The sequence below is a fragment of the Psammomys obesus genome, unplaced genomic scaffold (assembly GCF_907164565.1).
Source record: "Psammomys obesus unplaced genomic scaffold, mPsaObe1.curated_primary_1811, whole genome shotgun sequence".
Taxonomy (NCBI): Eukaryota; Metazoa; Chordata; class Mammalia; order Rodentia; family Muridae; genus Psammomys; species Psammomys obesus.
The window spans coordinates 6,122,726-6,141,597 of record NW_026590859.1 but is presented as its reverse complement, the minus strand read 5'-3'; the positions used below and the strand labels follow the sequence as shown (position 1 = coordinate 6,141,597).

Genomic DNA, 18,872 nt, shown 5'->3' with positions numbered 1-18,872 from the left:
TGCGTGTGTGTATGTGCGTGTGTGTATGTGCGTGTGTGTATGTCGTGTGTGTATGTGCGTGTGTGTATGTGCGTGTGTGTATGTACGTGTGTGTATGTGCGTGTGTGTGTGCGTGTGTGTGTGCGTGTGTGTGTGCGTGTGTGCGTGTGCACGTGTGCGTATGTCGTGTGTGTATGTGCGTGTGTGTGTGCGTGTGTGTACGTGCGTGTGTGTATGTCGTGTGTGTATGTGCGTGTGTGTGTGTGCGTGTGTGTGTGTGCGTGTGTGTGTGCGTGTGTGTGTGTGCGTGTGTGTGTGTGCGTGTGTGTATTCGCGTGTGTGTATGTGCGTGTGTGTCTGTGCGTGTGTGTCTGTGCGTGTGTGTACGTGCGTGTGTGTCTGTGCACGTGTGGTGTATAGCCTGCTATGATGGCCATGTGGAAGTTAGAGGACAGTTTTGAAAACTCTGTCCTGTCCTTTTACCACATGGGTCGCAAGGATCCAACCCGGTTCATCAGGCCACAGATTTACCCACTGCACCATCTTGCCAGGCCACCCGTGTTGTTGTTGTTTTTGAAACAGAGTCTCGGAAAGGATGTATTTATGACTTTACGTGTCTGAGCGTCTCGGAAAGGATGTATTTATTACTTTACGTGTCTGAGCGTCTCGCCTACATGTGTACATGCGCACCAAGTGCTTCTCTTTGGATGTCGACGAGGGCATTGGAACCCCTGGGACTGGAGTAACTGATGGCTGTGAGCGGACACATGGACACTGGAAGTTGGAGCCTGGTCCTCCGGCAGCTCAACAAATAATCTTAGCCACTAAGCCAGCTTTCCAGCTCCAGCCACTGTCCTTGGAATTTTGCTCTTCATGTGTGAACTTGCCCAGTGTAGAGACTGTAGGTATTCACACCCCATGGTTTGTGTAGCGCTAGGGTTTGAACCCAGAACTTCCTACATACAAAACAAGTACTCTTTCAATGGAGGAATATCCCCAGTCCTAATCTATTTTAGTAAAAGTAGTTTCCAAGTGTAGAAAGTAAATGAAATGAGATTGGTAAAGGAAATCACAACCCAAAACAAGAAGTGGATTAAAACAAACAAACAAACAAAACCCTCCCTAAAGAGTACTGCTAACTGGATGTTCAAACTCAGGGGCTGTGGGGGCCATTTCTCCTTCAAGCCACCACACTGTGAGAGTGTGTGTGTGTGTGTGTGTGTGTGTGTGTGTGTGTGTGTGTGTTGCTGAGAGATGAATAAGGACGGAACACAAACCCTAAATAAACAGAAAGTAGAAAAACAGAGTGTAAGGAAACAAAATAGGAACAAATGATAAAAGGTTACTGGGTGGTAGCTTAGGTCTGTGTGGGCATCACAGGGCCCCTGGGACTATAGCAGTTAAGCTGAGAATTAGTGACAGCCTACTCAGTTAACCCCACAGCCCTTAATCCCCAGGCTTCATCTTTAGGGAAGAAAACTCTGGGAATTATTTAGATCTCAACTTAAATAAATGTAAATTCTAGCTCTGGGGTGAGTCTGTGGAAGGCACTAAGCTTCTGCATAAACTTAATTATATTTCTGTGGGTAGGAAGTTACACTAATTTACAACTATCTATTGTTGCAGGAATTAGGAGACATGCTTAGCTGCAAGCATCCTGGGGAGACAATGGTGCTTTGCTGGTCTTCGCTGTTAGATACTGTAGCCATGGTAATTCTCCACCTCATCTTTTAATTGTCTCAACCTCTAATACCTCCTTCATCCTTGATTCTTTTTTAAACAATTACTGAAAACACTTGTAAGCTCATTATTTTTCTCTTCTGATGAGAAAAATAAACAAATGGATGCTTTCCATACCCAGAATTTTCATCTGACCTCACATGTCTGAGGCCTGTCAGATATGGGTATCAGAAATGTCCCAACACAGTACCCTGCATCTCCAGATAGTTTCCAGCAGTGCTATATGCCTGGGAAGAAATGGTTAGCGACAAAATAAAAGTTTAAACTGAACAGGTACAACTTATAAAAGAGTATATATATATTAGAAACATATGTTCTAAGAAATTATATATTATATTATTAATATGTTATATTATTGATAAATTTATAATATATTATTATAAAGTTTCCAGAATATCCATCAAATTTGGCAATAAATATTATATGTTAATATATTATGTATTATATGTAAATTTCCAGAAAATATATTGCCCAATTTGATGTGATATATATTATATATGTTATATATATATATATATATATATATATATATATATATATATATATATGTAATTTTCCAGAATACTCATCAAATTTGGCCATCCAATTTCACTATCAAGTTTTCCATAACATAATAAAAGCATTTATTTTGTAAGGTCAATGGCATTAGATAGAGTTCCCCACCCCCAGAAGAGAGTAAGAGATAGGACAGCATGACTCTGCATTTGGCCCACACCTGCTTTTGTATTTAGGGCTTACATATTTTCTGCTGGGGGGTGACCCTTCAAGGTGCCAGGGAGATGGCTCACTGCTTAAGAGCTGAGTTTCTAGGAGACACTCATTCAGTTCTGAGTACCCATGCAGGGTTGCTCACAATTGTCTTCAATTGGAGCACCATGGTGATAGAATGCTCTCTTCTGGTCTCTCTGGGCATCTACACATGCACATGCGCGTGCGTGCACACACACACAAACATACACACACACACACACACACACAGGCTCATGGGTAAATTAAAAAGTTTTCATGAGTGACCATTTAATGGATTCTACTTTTTTTTACACTGTTCAAGGTAAACTAGATTATGTTCTTCTCCATTACTGAGTGAAACTCCAGGACAGGGAAGATCGCTAAGCCAGGATCACTTTGAAGCCACATTCTCTATTCTAGAATGGCTTTAAGAATACAATTCAGGATCCAAGCAGTCCTGATGAGACTTAGCAAGCTATGGGCAGATGGCAATAGTGGAGAACTCCCCCTTTCAGTGGACTAGGGGAAGAAGGAGGGGAGGGTGGGACTGGGGGAGTTGAGGGAGAGGCCTTCAATTGGGATTATAATGAATACATTGTGAAGAAAAAAAAATTAAAAAGGAATACAATTCAGGTCAGCTTTCAGGATCCATGCATCTGAAGGAAGTTAAAGAGACCATTGGATTTCTTTGGACTGAAATGGCTTCATTTAGTTAATGAGACATATTCTAAACAAAATTTTGTCTTAGTATTGTTTGGAGCTAAATAATACTAAGTTGACTTAAAACTGGTGAAAGATAGATATATATTGAGAAGCACACGCTGTAAAAGCTTAGTGTCTTGGCTTGAGGGATGATTCAGTATGTAGCCTGCTTTCTGTTCAAGCTTTAAGATCTAGGTTTGATCCCTAGAAACCATGTAAAAAGAATGTGCCTACAGTCTAAGCCCTGAGCAGGTGCAAAGAGAGGATTCCTGGAACTGGGTTGCCAGCCAGTACAGCTCAATCTGTGAGCAGTAGCTTCTATGAGAAACTATCTCAAAAAGGGTAGGAAGCAATGAGGAAAGATACCAGACACCAGTGTCTGGTTTCCAAATGCCCTTGTACATAAGTTCACACACACACACACACACACACACACACACACACACACACACTAACATTAATAAAACTATTTAATAGAATAGTTCTTTAAAATTTCATCAGCTATAGCTCAAGATGTGTGGGCCTTTGATTCTGTTATTTGTTGCAGCTCCATTTCTTGCTACAAATGACCATATAGTATCCTTAGGACAGCAGCTGAGGACTGACATGGGGCTTGGGTTTGAGACTGAACAAAGGCATGATTATGTACCTACATGTGGAGGGCTTGGTGGATGATCATTTGACTTTGGGTCAGCAGTGAGCTCACCCTTGGCAGAATTGCTTTATTCTCTGAATTCAGAAAGAGAACAATGTCTACCATTTTCATTACTCTCCTTCAGGCTCAAGGGTGTCGAATGACGTTCCACTTTATCACTACAATTTAAAGATATATAAAAATGAAACTGGGAAGGATTTGAAGGGGAAAGGGTGATTTTAAACTCACAGATTAACATGCTCACTAAGCTGGATGTAGTGACCCGTGCTTGCAAACCCATCACTCAGGAAGTTGAGGTATGTGAGGAGTGCCATAAGTTTGAGGCCAGCCTAGGATACATAGTTTCAGGCCAGCCAAGGCTACAGAGAGAGACCCTGTGAAAAAAAAAAAAAAGTGAAAAAAAAAAAAAAAGTTCAAAATAACCTCCATTTACTACCAAAAGTCCATGAAAGGAATGAGCTTTGGGTAATGAAGGGAACATTCTGATTTTATATAATGAATCTATTTCCTAACTCTCGGCTCACAAGAAGGAAAGAAAAGTAAAAAGGGCAGCGTGTCTGTCAGCATCACGTGACAGCTTGGGGGAACTTTTTTCTCACGTCCCCTCTGTTTTTCTTTTGTCCTCAGTTTACTCTCATACTTTTATGACCTGAGACAAAACTTTACTCATTCAGTGGAAATTGAGTGGGTGCCCAGCAGGCAGTAATTATAGTTCTATGGAATGAAAGAACAGCAGGAAATAAAACAGGGAAGGGAAACAGAAACACCTTTTGTGGGGTTTTATATTCTAGGTAGAGAAAGGACATGAATGATAAGGAAAGAAATGAAAAAGTCATCTAAAGGTGGATACCGGTAAGCATAGTTGGAGAAGAAAAAAAAGGGGGCTGACAAGACTGCTCAGTGGCTATAGCTTTCGTTCTGGAAGCATGAGGAATTCAAACACTCTTACCTCAAGTGAGGTATGATAAGTGTGTGCCTGTAGTATCAGGTCTCTTGTGGGTAAGATTAGAGGAAAAAAAGACAGGACTACTAGCCTTGGAAGCTTGAGGGCCTTGTGTCAAACAAGATGAAAGGTAAAGACATGTTCAGTGTTGCTTATTTACCTCCACATTTATACCACAGCACAAATGCTCATACACAAAAAAGAGTAAAAGATTAAAAAACAAAATGAAAGATACAGAAAGAGAAGAAAAGAAAGAAGGAGAGAAAACAGAGGGAGGAACGGAAGGTAGGAAAATAGGGAAAGAGGAAGAGAAAAAAGAGAAAAGGAGGAAGGGGAGGGGTAGGGAGAGAAAGGGAAGGGATGGGGAAGAGGATAGAAGAGAAGGGAAGCTACCAGGGGTTTAGTCTAGAAATTTCAGGCTTTGACTGGGTAGGGTACTAGTTAGTTTTTTGTTTCGTTTTTGCCCACTTGACAAAACTAGAGCTATTTGAGAAAATTTTCAGTGGAGAAAATATCTCTAACAGACTGACTGTGGGAAAGTCTGCAGGACACTTCCTTAAATACCGATTGATGCGGGAGGCCCAGCCCACTGTGGATGGCGCCAAGCTTAGGGTGTGAACTCTTAGGGTGTATCGGGAAGCAGGCCTAGCAAGCCACGGGAAAGCCAACACAGTAAGCAACAGTTTCCTTTGGCCTCTGCTTCAGCTCCTGCCTCCAGGCTCCTATCTTGCTTTCCTTCCCTGACTTCCCTTCAAGACAGACTACAAGTTGTATGAAGAAATAAACCATTTCTTCATGAAGTTGCCCTTCATCATGGTGTTCATTATAGCAATAGAAAAGAATCTAATACAGATAGAGTTAGGAAAGTCTCTGCTAAACGAATATTTGAAGAAATACCTGGAATAGCTGAATGATACAGGAGTGTGCTAAAAAGAGATGAGCTGCAGAGGCAGGAGAACCAGCCTGTAAAGATGTTTGTACATTTTTTTTTTCTTTTACTCAGCGTGTCAGTTCACCTTTGTTTCTAGATAGTGCTTATCACGAAATGGAGCTGCAATTCCTTGGAGAAGAAGCCTGACTTTAGAATTAAGGCAAGAAAGCAAAAATAAACAGATCTGGGTAACAGTCTTATGTCAGAAAGCAAGAATACACAACAGAAAAAAAAATGGAGGTATGACGCTATGACCTAGAATCTATCATGTCAGTATATCACACAACTGAGCTTTACAGAGCCTCTGCCGTTCAAGCATGCATCAACAAGGACATGGTATAATGTAGTGAGGGCAGGCCTGGTGGCAATGGCCTGTCCTGCCAAGTATTTAAGAGACTGAGCCAGGGAGACTGCAAATGTGAAGTCAGCTTGGGCATCAAAGTAAAAAGAGAACTGAACATGCAGACACAAGTCAGTGCAACTCCAGACAAGCAAATCACTTGTCTAGTGTGTATGCAACTACAGGTTTAATCCGTAGGACCACAGGATGGCCAGGAAAGCATGGTAGTTTGAATAAGAATCGTCCCAATGGGCTCATGTATTTGAATGTTTAATCATCAGTAGTGGCACTATTTAAAAAAGTTTAGAATGATGAGGAGGTGTGGGCTTATTGGAGGAAGTCTCTCTCTCTCCTCCTTCCCTCCCTTTCTTGTTCTCTCCCCCTCTCTCCTTTTTGCCTCCCTCCCTCTTCCCAGGATGAGTGTCAGGATATAGCTCCGTGGCTAGTCACTACCTACACTCCCTGCCGTAGCACTCCACAGAGCTACAGAGGGAAGACTCAGTAAGTCGGGTCTAATGCATTCAGTGCTGTTCCTTCCAAATGCTAACTGCACTTACGTGGCCCAATAAAATTAACTGTTTGAAATTGGCTCTGAGACCGCTCAGACTTCTGAAACCTTGAATAGATCTTGTTGTTTTCAATTCTCTGTGACCATTTTTCATACAGCATCTGATATACATGTTTTTAATAATCCTAAAGAGTCATACAAGAACCTATATAGAGACAACTTGATCATATCGCAGAGGCCCTGTCATGCTCAGGAGCCACTGAGATGCTCTTATCCGTAAACTGGAGTTTGGCACATGGTAGAAGCTAAAGATAAAATCTAATAAAGTGAGTTAGAAAAAAATCATTTAGATTTAAAATGGCAAGCAGTTGTGGGGAGTGAGATTCCATGTGCTCTCAGAGAACGGGATATGACTTATATGAGATATCTTAAAATAACTTTATGGAGTTTTGGGGACAAATTGTCTTATGCTTAAGAATCACAGACAGAATTGTGGGATCTTTTATGCAAGTCTTTTTTTTTTTCCACATAGAAATAGATGTATCTATTTTAGGGCAATTTCTATTTCAGAAATTCTCAGACTGGTTTTTCCTCCATCAAGTTGTTTTTAATTCTGGTTCATGCCCGGTGGTTTTCTTTCCGATTGAATTCCTTAACACTCAAGATGGCTTTCAGTGTATTTGTATAATCCATTATCTTTTGAAGGTGAATTTGAATTTAGGCTGTGTTGCCAAACACTTCATGTTAAGTCTATTTAAAAGATGTTATTCTAGGGCTGGAAAGACGGCTCAGCTGCTAAGAGCACTGGCTGCTCTCACAGAGGACCCCGGTTAAGTTCTCAGCATCGGTGTGGTAGCTCACAATCCCTGTGACTGTAGTTCAAGGAAATCCCACTTCCTCTTCTGACCTCAGGCTGCCATGCACACAGGGGGTGCACAGGAATGCACAAAGGCAACATTCATGCTCATAGAATAAAATAAGGAAGTCTTTCAAAGAAGGCATTTTCAAGAATGCTTAAGATGCTTTGACTTGAATATGAAGCCAGGGGAGTTAAGGAAAGTGGCCTTCTTGGGAGGCTTGGACTTTTTCTGAGGAAAAGTCCAATTGCAAGCTGTATGCTCCCATGTGAACCCTTTAAGCCCTTCCTACTGGGCTTCCAAAGACAGTGCTCTGTTGACCACAGGAAAATTCAGTATTTAAGTATAGTGTCATTTGTGGTGACTCAACTATCATCTGATAGGTTAAAAGTATTCTGTTATCACATGTAGCCTGCTGAGAGAGTGTGTGCATGGGTGTTTCTTGGAGATCTGTGTTTTAGTCTACATGGATTTATTTATATTTTCCCTGTAGTAAGTACTCACTGATGTGTGAATTTCATATATATATATATATATATATATATATATATTTATCCCAATTGTAGCTCCCTCCCACATATTTTCCTGGTGACACCCTCCTTCTCCCTCTCCCCTCCACCTCCCCTAGTCCACTGAAAGGCTGAAAGGGGGAGTCTTCCTTCCCCGCTATCTGACCCTAGTTTATCAAATCTCATCAGGACTGCCTATGTCCTCTTTCTCTGTAGACTGGCAAGGTCATCCCACCAGGGGGAAGTGAATTTCTTTTTTGGAAAAAAATTGTATGTTTGTTCATGTGTATGCTGATGTGTCTTTATGTCAGGTCTTCTTTAGGCAGACATGTTGGTGAGATTTGATGAGCGTAGCTTCTGGCTATGAAAGACACAACCTCACATCAAACTCCCTATCACTCTGGCTCTTACAATCTTTCCATCCCTTCTGCTGCAATGACCTCTGAGCCTTAAATACAGGTGTGTTCTGTAAATGGATCCTTTGGGACTGACTTCCACAACTCTGTGGCATGTAGCTGCAGTTTTCTGTAATGGTCTCTGTTGCAAAGAGAAGTTTGCTTGATGAGAAGTGAGGGTCTCACTTATCTGTGGGAATAAGGAGAAATATAAGAGGTAGTTAGAGATTACACTGCTTTAGTCAAGTGGTGGTGCTAAGTTCTCGCCCAAGATCCATGCTTCAACTGGCCCTGAGTAGTTGTCTCAGTTTCCAGTACCAGGCGCAGCCCTCCTCTTGTTGTTGAGTGGGTACTTGGTTCAGTTTGAGAGCTGTGGTTACTGCCAGGGTATATGAGCCACTAGTCCATCCTTATGATTATTCTACCATGCTTGTCATTGTCGTGGTTCATAAGCATCATAGCTGGACATTGTTGGTTATTGTCCTCCTTTGGAAACTTGCATGGTGCATTCTGGTGCCAGGAAAGTAGTCTCCAGGGAGGAGACATTCAGGTCTGATCCAGCTTGGATCTTCTAGGTCCCAGGTCCAAAGTGCATGGTGTCTTCAGCAATTGAGACTTGCCTTCCACTTACAGAAGGCAGCTAAGGGTAACAGAAATAGTCTACAATGTTTGACCAACAACTCAAAAGAAAGCTTCTTATGCCTGGGATGTTGGGGTTTTTGTTAGATAGTCTATGACTGTTGGTGGGAACATTGCTAGCCCAGATAGAATATATGTATATATATATGTATGTGTATGTATGTATATATAAATATATATGTGTATATAGATATATGTATATACATATATATGTAAAATATATATATTGGGTTATACATGTGTTATAGGTTTCTTTTTTTTTTTCAGAGTTACATAATGTAGTCAGCCCAGTATAACCTTCAACGTGTAGTAGTCCTCCTGCCTTAGCATTACAAATGCTTGGTTTTCTAGTGTGTGCTACCACGCCCTTCTTTTTGTGTCATTTGAAATACATTCCTTACCAATCAGTCATGAGCACAGGGGGACAGTGCCTAGAATTTTATTGCTGTTTTTGTGTATAGCCTCCTTCACTCAAATGGTTAAGTTCAGCCTCTCACGGGGCACAGTGCTGAGCAGCTAAGTGGTTGAATGGAATAAGGAACTCCCATGGAGTAAAGGCTTGAGAATGGCTTGTACTCATTCCGTGTGCTTGTGGACTCCTCACGGGGGTCGGTTCAAAGTCCTGTGCAAATGCCGCTGGATTGGCCAGTTTGCTCATTCAAAGCACATCAGAACACATGCAGGCTGCTCTCCTCTGCCCAGGGCCAGAGAAGAAGAGCTATAGGAGGCAGTTTTGCAAGAGGCTTTCTCTTCACAAATCGGCAATCCCATCATAAACATCCCTATTCTCCCCAGTAACTGGCAAGAGGGGGCATTGGGATGAGCTATCACTGAGAGGCCACTGCTGTCTTCCCGGTGTCTGTATGATGGTTGCCCAGATCAGAATTGGAAAATAGTTCGGACAATTCTGTAACATAAAACATGGTTCAGGAAACCAAAGATTTAATCTTATTTATAGAAAGATGGTTGGTCGGGGAGGAGTTGGCATGGGGAGAGCAGCTTCGGATCACCATGAATCATTTTTAAAGTGCCACGCAAGTGAAAACATCTTCTGGAATTCACTATGACTGACACTGAATTCTTCTACTAAGCAAATACGTGATGGGTTGATAAAAAAAAAAAAAGAAAAAAAAAGGAAGACATGAAGGTCTTGAACACCGACGACAGATATAATACAGAGAATCAAAGGCTTGCTTTCTATCTGACTCAAAATAAAGGTATCCTTAAACTTGTAAAAGACAACATTTTTATTTGAATGATATGACACAGCTGTCAGAGGAGTGCTACCTGCTATAAAAAAGTGCAAGAATTATCACCTTTATTAGAGCAGTGGCACCAGGCTTCAGCCATACATTTCTAGCTTCTGTCCCTCTGCAGAGACAATTTTCTTTTCTTAAATAAACTGTCATGCTCCTGTTAATATATTGTTGACTCTCTCAAGCTCTGAGAACACTGCTGATATAAAACATGTATATGTTAGATTGGTAATAGTATCTTTAGTGTAACTGACGAGAACAAATGTGTTTCCCTCATGGCTGTGCTAATGTGATAAAGGAAAATTGGCTGTTCATCAGTTTTTGGGCTGGGTAAAGACAGTAGAGATGGAGCTGCATTCTTTTTTATGCATTAATACCACCGGGGAACTTTTCTCTGGTTATATTTCATGTAGCCTGCATGTTGTGCAAAGATGCTGTAAAACATGAGATAATGCTACAAACAACAGACTAGAAGAGCCTGTATCTTTCATAATGATAACAGTCAAACACCAAATAACAGTAGCAGGCGAAAGAAATGGGACGCAAGGGGAAAAAAAGGTGTGCCCGACTATTCAGTACAGAGAAATAGATGTGGGCTCAGGAGGAAACTGTATATGACTTTAGGTCTATTTCAGTTGTGTTTAAAATGAACTCTCATACAATCCTGGGTCAGTTTGTTTCAGGAAGAACACAATAAAATGAAGGAAGTTGGCTAAAAGGAAGAACCACAATGTTTCCTAACTTTTTTTTTTCTTTAAGGAAATTCATTTTACCAAGCAGTTATAACATTGACCTCTCAGATTCCTGAGTTTGTTTTTTGAGTGGGGGACTCTGGAAAGGGATTCCTACGGCAGGAATTCCCATAATAACATAAACCGTTTTACCTTGCTTCATTGTTTCAAATCACTTTTAATTGAAATGCTCTTGAAATAGTTTTGGAGGAGGAAGTGGTTGGGACCAGGGTTACAGGGAAGGCTATGGAGTGGCCTTGATCAAAACACATTATGTGCATGTATGAGATTCTTAAGCTAAGAAATGAATAAAAAAGCCTACCTACTCAGCGGCTTGCAAATAGTTGTGGACCGGTGCCAGGCTCATAGCAAAGTGCATCTGGTAAAGACATTGTCCCTTTGCCTTCTGACCTTACACACACTGCATTCTTTACTACTGAAGTCCTGTATCAGACCAGTGCATGTTTTATAAATGAACCTACAGGTACCCTAACTCTGTCAAACTCCACACTGGAACAACATTCCCAAAGTTGTACTTCATTGAAGTGTTAACATCAGCCTTTTAGTTGCACGATAGTGTATATCCATCTTCTTCTTCAGCTCATCCCTTCTCTCAGGCCTTTCTCTTTCCGCTCGAGTTGCTTTAATAATTTGAATGCCTTTCACAGTCGCAAACACTTCAATAGAAAGACTGTTTTGTACATACTGTAGTTGGTGCCCGAATAGCTGTTGGTTTATTCTAAATTTGTAACCGTCAAAGTTGTGTCTGACCACAACCTGTAGGGTTCTGGCGACAAAATGTTGACCAACTGGTGATTCATTTCATGTCATACATCATGTTTATTTCTTTATGCTGTAACCCAGGAGCCATCAAGTTGTAACCAGCAGGTCCTATCTGGCTGGTCACCTAGTTTTTTGATTGATGTTAATCTGACACCCAGACAGGCCTATTTGTTTCAGTATGGTCAATGGCTTCTTTGATGATGTTACATCAGAGCTGATAGCACCTAAGTAGCTATTTAGGCACCACTCAATATTCTTTAACTTGCACTATCCTGTGGGTGTTCAGGAAGTCAGCTCTCCTCTGACGTAGATAGCTGTTAGACTGCTTGATTGACTGATCAGCTTAGAATCAGCACATTTTTATGTTATTTTATAATGGGAAAGTGTATTGAAAAGCCACCAACTAGATCCAGTGCCTAAAGAAATGTCTTAATGGAAAGCAGTTTGTACTAGTAACTCAGGTAATACCCATAGGTACATCTTGGGTATATCCGGGTTCAAATATCTCTCCCCTTGTGTATTAATTTATTTCCAAGTATGAACATGATGACATTCGCCTTTAAAAAAAATAATACACCCCTCAGATAACTCTGAAAGCCTAGCTATCAGAATCAGCACATATACAGGACAGCATTGTGCATACACCGTTTGAGGACCTTGAAATACATCATCAGAGCATGAAAATACCAATGTACAGATTTAGATCTAGGTCTGTAACATGTAGAGATACTGTTTTTGCTGTTAAAATAAATTGCTTCCATTTTTCCTACCTGAAGAAAGTTGAGAAAGAGTAAAACGACTTGAAAAAACATAGAAAAAGGCTGTGGGCATGCTGTGAGTTCCAAGTAAAAGCTTATGCACTTGATGACGGTGATAATTCTTACAGGTGCATCAGAGAGAAATCAGCTTCTTTGTGGATGGTTTGGAGAAGAACAATACAGCATTTGATACAAGAACTCTACGAGATCCAATTTTAGACTCTGCCTTCAGCACTATACAAATAGGAAAAAGTTTAAATGGTAAGAACTTTTCTCTCTTTTTTTTGTATTTTATTTTTTTCTTATCAGTTATATTTTATTAACTCTGTACCCCAGCCATGTCCCAAGCCCTCATTCTCTCCCAGTCCCTCCTTCCCTCCCTCCTCTCCACCGTGCCCCTTGCCAAGTCCAAGAAGGGGAGTTAGTCTGATGAGGAAAGGATAGGAGCTCCACAAGGACCAAAGATATCTGGGCACAGGGTCTTTTCTGAGACTGACATGCAACCAAGGACCATGTATGAATGTAACCTAGAACCTCTGCTTAGATGTAGCCTGTGGTAGCTCAGTAACCAATTGGTTTCCCATAGTGAGGGGAACAAGGACTATTCCTAACAGAACTTTTCTCTTTAGAATCCTATTTAGTGTTAGCCAATTGCAGGTCCTCATTTTAAAAAGCAAACAAATATTAATAATATATTTAGATGTATTCATTTCCCAGGGACACTATAATACATTTCCACCAATGCACAGAAGCTTAGAAGAATAGGAATTTATTCTGACCTTCTTTGATGCCAGGCCCCTGAGATCAGGAGTTCCGCATTGCTGAGGACCTGAGGTGATAGCTAGTCCTCACCTCTGTCTGGCTGCAGCTGGCAAAGCTTCCCAGTGTCTGCTTGCCACTGCATGGTTCCTCTTTGCCTTCATTTGATCTCCTCTGTGTCTTTTCTCTTTATTTCCCTGTAAGGAGAGTGGTCATGAAATTTAGGAGCCATCTCATTCAGGATAAGTTCCACCTCAAGATCTTTAATTCCACAAAGATTTCTCTTCTAAAAAGCCATAGTCCAGACACAACATGGACACATCTTTTGAGGGAAACTTTAAAATAAAAGCTTCTCTATTCTGATCTCTCTAGAAAACAGGGACTGGGTATACAGCTCCAACAGGAAGTTGCCTGTCACACAGTTACAGGGGCCTACACTTGGATACCCAACACCCACATTAAAAAAACAAAACAAAACAATCTATGCATAGATTCCCAACCCAGAATAACAAAGATAGATAAATACATCTTACTGGCCAGCCAGTATGGCTGACTCAATGAGCTCCAGGATCAGTGAGAAGCTTGACCTCAAAAATAAAGTGGAGAGCTACTGATGAAGACATGAAAATGTCAACCTTTGGCTTTCACATATAAGCAAACATATGTAAGTTCACTCCCCAGCCACAAATACATGTACTATAAAAGAACAATATATGATACATTTTTTTCTTTTTTGACTCCCCGAATTTTTATGAGGGTGTTACTAAATGAGAGCTTACCATTTAGTGGAAACCAAGGCATACTATCAACATGGCACTCTATCAAATCTGCCATTTCTGTTTCCTACACTTATTAGAGCATATAGATTAAAATATAGCACACACTGATGGATTTCCATATATTGAATCACGCCTGCATACCTGGGATGAAGCCTACTTGGTCATGGTGGATGATATCTTTTATGTGTTCTTGGATTCGGTTTGCAAATGTTTTATTGAGTACTTTTACATCAAAGTTCATAAGAGAGATAGGTCTGAAGTTCTCTTTTTTGGTTGGGTTTTTGTGTGGTTTAGGTATCAAGGTGACTCTGGCCTCATAGAATGAGTTTGGGTCTGTTCCTTCTGTTTCTATTTTGTGTAATAGTTTGAAGAGTATTGGTGTTAGCTCTTCTTTAAAGGTCTGGTAGAATTCTGCGCTGAAGCCATCAGGCCCTGGGCTTTTGTTTTTTTTTTTTTTTTTTTTGGCATGGAGATTTTTGATGACTGCTTCTATGTCCTTGGCAGATACAGGACTGTTTAATCTATTTACCTGATGTTGGTTTAACTTTAGTAAATGGAATCTATCAAGAAAATTGTCCATTTAATTTAGATTTTCAGATTTTGTGGCAGATAGGCTTTTGAAGTAAGACCTAATGTTTCTTTGTATTTACTCAATGTCTGTCGTTATGTCCCCCTTTTCCTTTTTTATTTTGCTGATTTGAATAGTTTCCCTCTGCCTTTTAGTTAGTTTTGGCTAAAGGTTTGCCTATCTTATTGATTTTCTCAAACAACCAGCTCTTGATTTCATCAATGTAATCCACCACATAAACAAACAGAAGGAAAAAAAGCATGATCATTTCCTTAGATGCTGAAAAAGCCTTTTACAAAATTCAACACCCATTCATGTTTAAAGTTTTCTAGAGATCAGGGATACAAGGCACTTATCTAAACATAGTAAAGGTGATATATAGCAAGCCTATAGCCCACATCAAACTGAACAGAGAGAAACTTAAAGCAATCCCACTGAAATCAGGGACAAGACAAGGCTGCCCACTCTCTCCATATCTCTTCAACATAGTTCTGGAAGTCCTTGCTAGAGCAATAAGACAGTTGAAGGAGATCAAGGGGATACAGATGGGAAAGGAAGAAGTCAAAGTATCACTATTTGCAGATGATATGATACTGTATGTGAGTGACCCCAAAACCCTACCAGGAAACTCCTACAGCTGATAAACACCTGCAGGAAAGTTGTTGGATACAAAATTAACTCAAAAAAAAATGAGTAGAACTCCTGTATACAGAACACAAAACAGCTGAGAAAGAAATTAGAGAAACAGCACCCTTTACAATAGCCACAAATAATATAATGTACTTTGGTGTGAATCTAACCTAGTAATTGAAAGAAGTGTATGAAAAAGACAAAAAAAACTTCCAAATCTCTGAAGAAAGAAATTGAAGATTTCAGAAGATGGAAAGTTCTCCCATGCTTATGGATCAATAGGATTAACAAAGTGAAATTGTCTATCTTCCAAAAGCAATTTACATATTTAATGCAATTCCCATCAAAATACCAACACAATTCTTTACAGACCTTGGAAGAGCAATTCTCATTTTCCATATGGAAAAACAAAAAACCCAGAATTGCTAAAAAAAAAAAAAAATCTGTACAACAACAGACCTTCTGGCGGTATCTCCATCCCTGATATCAAGCTGTACTATAGAGTAACGGTAATAAAAACTGCATGGTACTGGCAGAGAAACAGGCTGGAGGATGAATGGAATTGAACAGAAGTCCCAGGAATAAACCCACACACCTATGAATACTTGATTTTTGAGAAAGAAGCTGAAACAAAGGAAAAAGGATAGTATCTTCAATAAATGGTGCTGGTCTAACTGTATGTCTACATGTAGAAAAGTAGAAATAGATCCATATTTATCTCCCTGCACAAAGCTAAAGTCCAAGTGGATCAAAAAAATCAACATAAAACTAGACACATTAATCCTGTTAGAAGAAAAAGTGGAGAAGAGCTTTGAACTCATTGGCACAGGAGACAACTTCGTGAACAGCACAGGCTCTAAGATGAACAATAATAAATGGGACCTCATGAAACTGAAAAGCTTCTGTAAGGCAAAGGACACTGTCATCAGAACAAAACGACAGCCCACAGACTGGGAAAGGCTTTTCACCAACCCTATATCTGACAGAGGGCTAATATCCAGAATATATAAAGAACTTAAGTTAAACACCAACAAACCAAGTAATCCAATTAAAAAATGAGGTATAGAGCTAAACAAAGAATTCTCAATAGAGGAATATCAAATGTCAGAGAAACACTTAAAGAAATGCTCAATGGGGGGCGGAGCCAAGATGGCGACTAGCACACACAGTTTCCGAGCTGTGGAAGAGATAAAGTTCTGAGTTGATGAGTGGAAGAACTTCTGAAGCCAGGGAAACAACGGAGAGACTTTCTAAACAACAGGGAACATCGCAGGAGGTGAAAACCTTGGTCTCGGGTCACCCAGGGACTTGTTTGGGGAAGGTGAGAAACGATCCTTTGATCTCTCGACACTCCCCTCCCCCAGAGCAGAGCGGACTCGCTTTTCTCAGACTCGCCTTTCTCAGCGCAGACCTAACTGCCTGGGGCCTGCAGCCACTGAGGCGGAGCCCCAAGCCCTTTATCAGCAAAGGCCAGCAGTACTGTGTCTTGGAGCCCCAGATTCGCGCAGCGGCTGCACCATCCTCCCAGGGCCCGAGTCTGCTAGACGCCATACTAGCTCCGCAGGATCGCGATCACTGACGGTATGGCCCGCCCAATCCCACAGTGACAGAGAATACGCTATATACTCACCAAAACCAGACAGAAACGCCATACAAGCTAGACACACCAGGCGCTGGGCCTCCGAAGCTTGGAGAGCACAGTGAAGAGACCCCAGGACTTCCCAGAAAGCATCTGGACTAGCAACCCAGTCTCCAGTTACAGCGGGACTTTCTAACCTGGCAGTGGAGCAGCACTGAGCTGGCGGGGCACATCAGCCCTCCAGTTTAAGACTAACCAGGGCCAAAACAGAGAACAGAAAGGCTGGTTACCCTGATTCCCACTGACGTGACCACCCTGAAATCTCCAGCTGCAGCAAGACCTCATAACCTGGCAGTGACAACAGCACTGAACTGGCGGAGCACATCAAAGAAGCAGGGCCAAACCAGAGAGCAGAGAGGCCAGATACCCCGATCTCTGCCAAGTGACCTGCCTGTACAGCTAGTCCTCAGCACACGCTAAGGACACGGGACCTCTCTCAACTTCCTGAAGAATTCTCCAGACTCGAGAGAGAGACAGTACCAGTCTGATCGGCAGAATCCAAAAACAAACAGGGAAGGTCTCAGATAAGCCAATGGCCAGGGGTAGGCGAAAGAACACTTCCAACATAAATCAGGACATCATGACTTCACCAGCAAACCCCAAAATCGATGGATACTCCAATTCATCAGAAGCACAGGAAAATGACCTTAAAGCCATGCTTGCTCAATTATTTGAGGCTCATAAGGAGGAAATGAACAAATCTTTCAAAGAATTGGCCAGTCAATTGGAGATAAAGAAAGAAGAAATAGACAAAACCCTTAAAGAAACACAGGCAAACATAGCCAAACAAATAGAGACACAAGTAGAGAAAAAATTAGTGGCATACAAAAAGGAAATGAACAAAGAAATAGAGTCCATCGTAGAGAGACAGGAATCCAAATTCAAACACATGGAAGAAATGGTGCAAGGCATGAAAACAGAATTAGAATCAATAAAGAAAACACAAAATGAGAAAACTCTTGAGCTGGAGAACTTGGAGAAAAGATCAGGAACCACAAAATTAAGCATCACCAACAGAATACAAGAGATGGAAGAGAGAATCTCTGGAGCTGAAGACACACTTGCAGAAATTGATACTTCTCTCAAAGAAAAAGTAAAATCAGAAAAAATTCCAATCACAAAATATCCAAGAAATCAAGGATGCTATGAAAAGACAAAATCTAAGAATAATAGGAATTGATGAAAAAGAAGACTCTAGGCTCCAAGGTCCAGAAAATATTTTCAAGAAAATCATAGAAGAAAATTTTCCCAACTTAAAGAAAGAGATGTCCATAAATATACAAGAGGCCTACAGAACACCAAATAGACTAGACCAGAAAAGAAACACATCACATCACATCATAGTCAAAACACTAAATCTACGGAACAAAGAAAAGATATTAAAAGCAGCAAGGGAAAAAGGCCAAGTAACATATGAAGGTAGACCTATCAGAATCACACCACACTTCTCATCAGAAACTATGAAAGCCAGAAGGGCCTGGGCAAGCATCATGGAGACTCTAAGAGATCACAAATGTCAACCCAGACTACTATACCCTGCAAAGCTTTCAATCAACATAGATGGAGAAAACAAAATATTCCATGACAAAACTAAATTTACGCAATATCTATACAGCAAACCAACCCTACAGAAGATACTAGAAGGAAAACTCCAATCCAACGAAAACGAATTCACCCAAGAAAACAGGGCATACAGATAATATCCCAACAAAAATGAAAAGAAAACAAGCAATGAAACAAGGTAAGATCATCAACTCCATTACAAAAGGAACTAACATGCATTGGTCAATATTATCTATCAATATTAATGGACTCAACTCACCAATAAAAAGACACAGACTAACAGAATGGTTACGGAAACAAGACCCAACATTCTGTTGCATCCAAGAAACACACCTATGCAACAAAGATAAACACTACCTCAGAGTAAAGGGCTGGAAAAATGTTTTTCAAGCAAATGGTTCCAGAAAACAAGCTGGAGTAGCCATCCTAATATCTAATAAAATAGACTTTCAACCCAAGTTAATCAAAAAAGATAAGGA

The 18,872-nt window shown here is 40.7% G+C and overlaps 1 protein-coding gene across 1 annotated transcript in view; it reads left to right on the top strand.

Annotated features, from left to right (window-relative positions):
* Ush2a (usherin) overlaps window positions 1–18,872 on the top strand; it is a 665,632-nt gene that overhangs the window by 45,178 nt on the left and 601,582 nt on the right. The window contains exon 3 of the mRNA XM_055609194.1: window positions 12,584–12,716. Within this exon, the coding sequence (XP_055465169.1) occupies window positions 12,584–12,716 (133 nt within the window). The remainder of the gene's footprint in view (window positions 1–12,583; window positions 12,717–18,872) is intronic.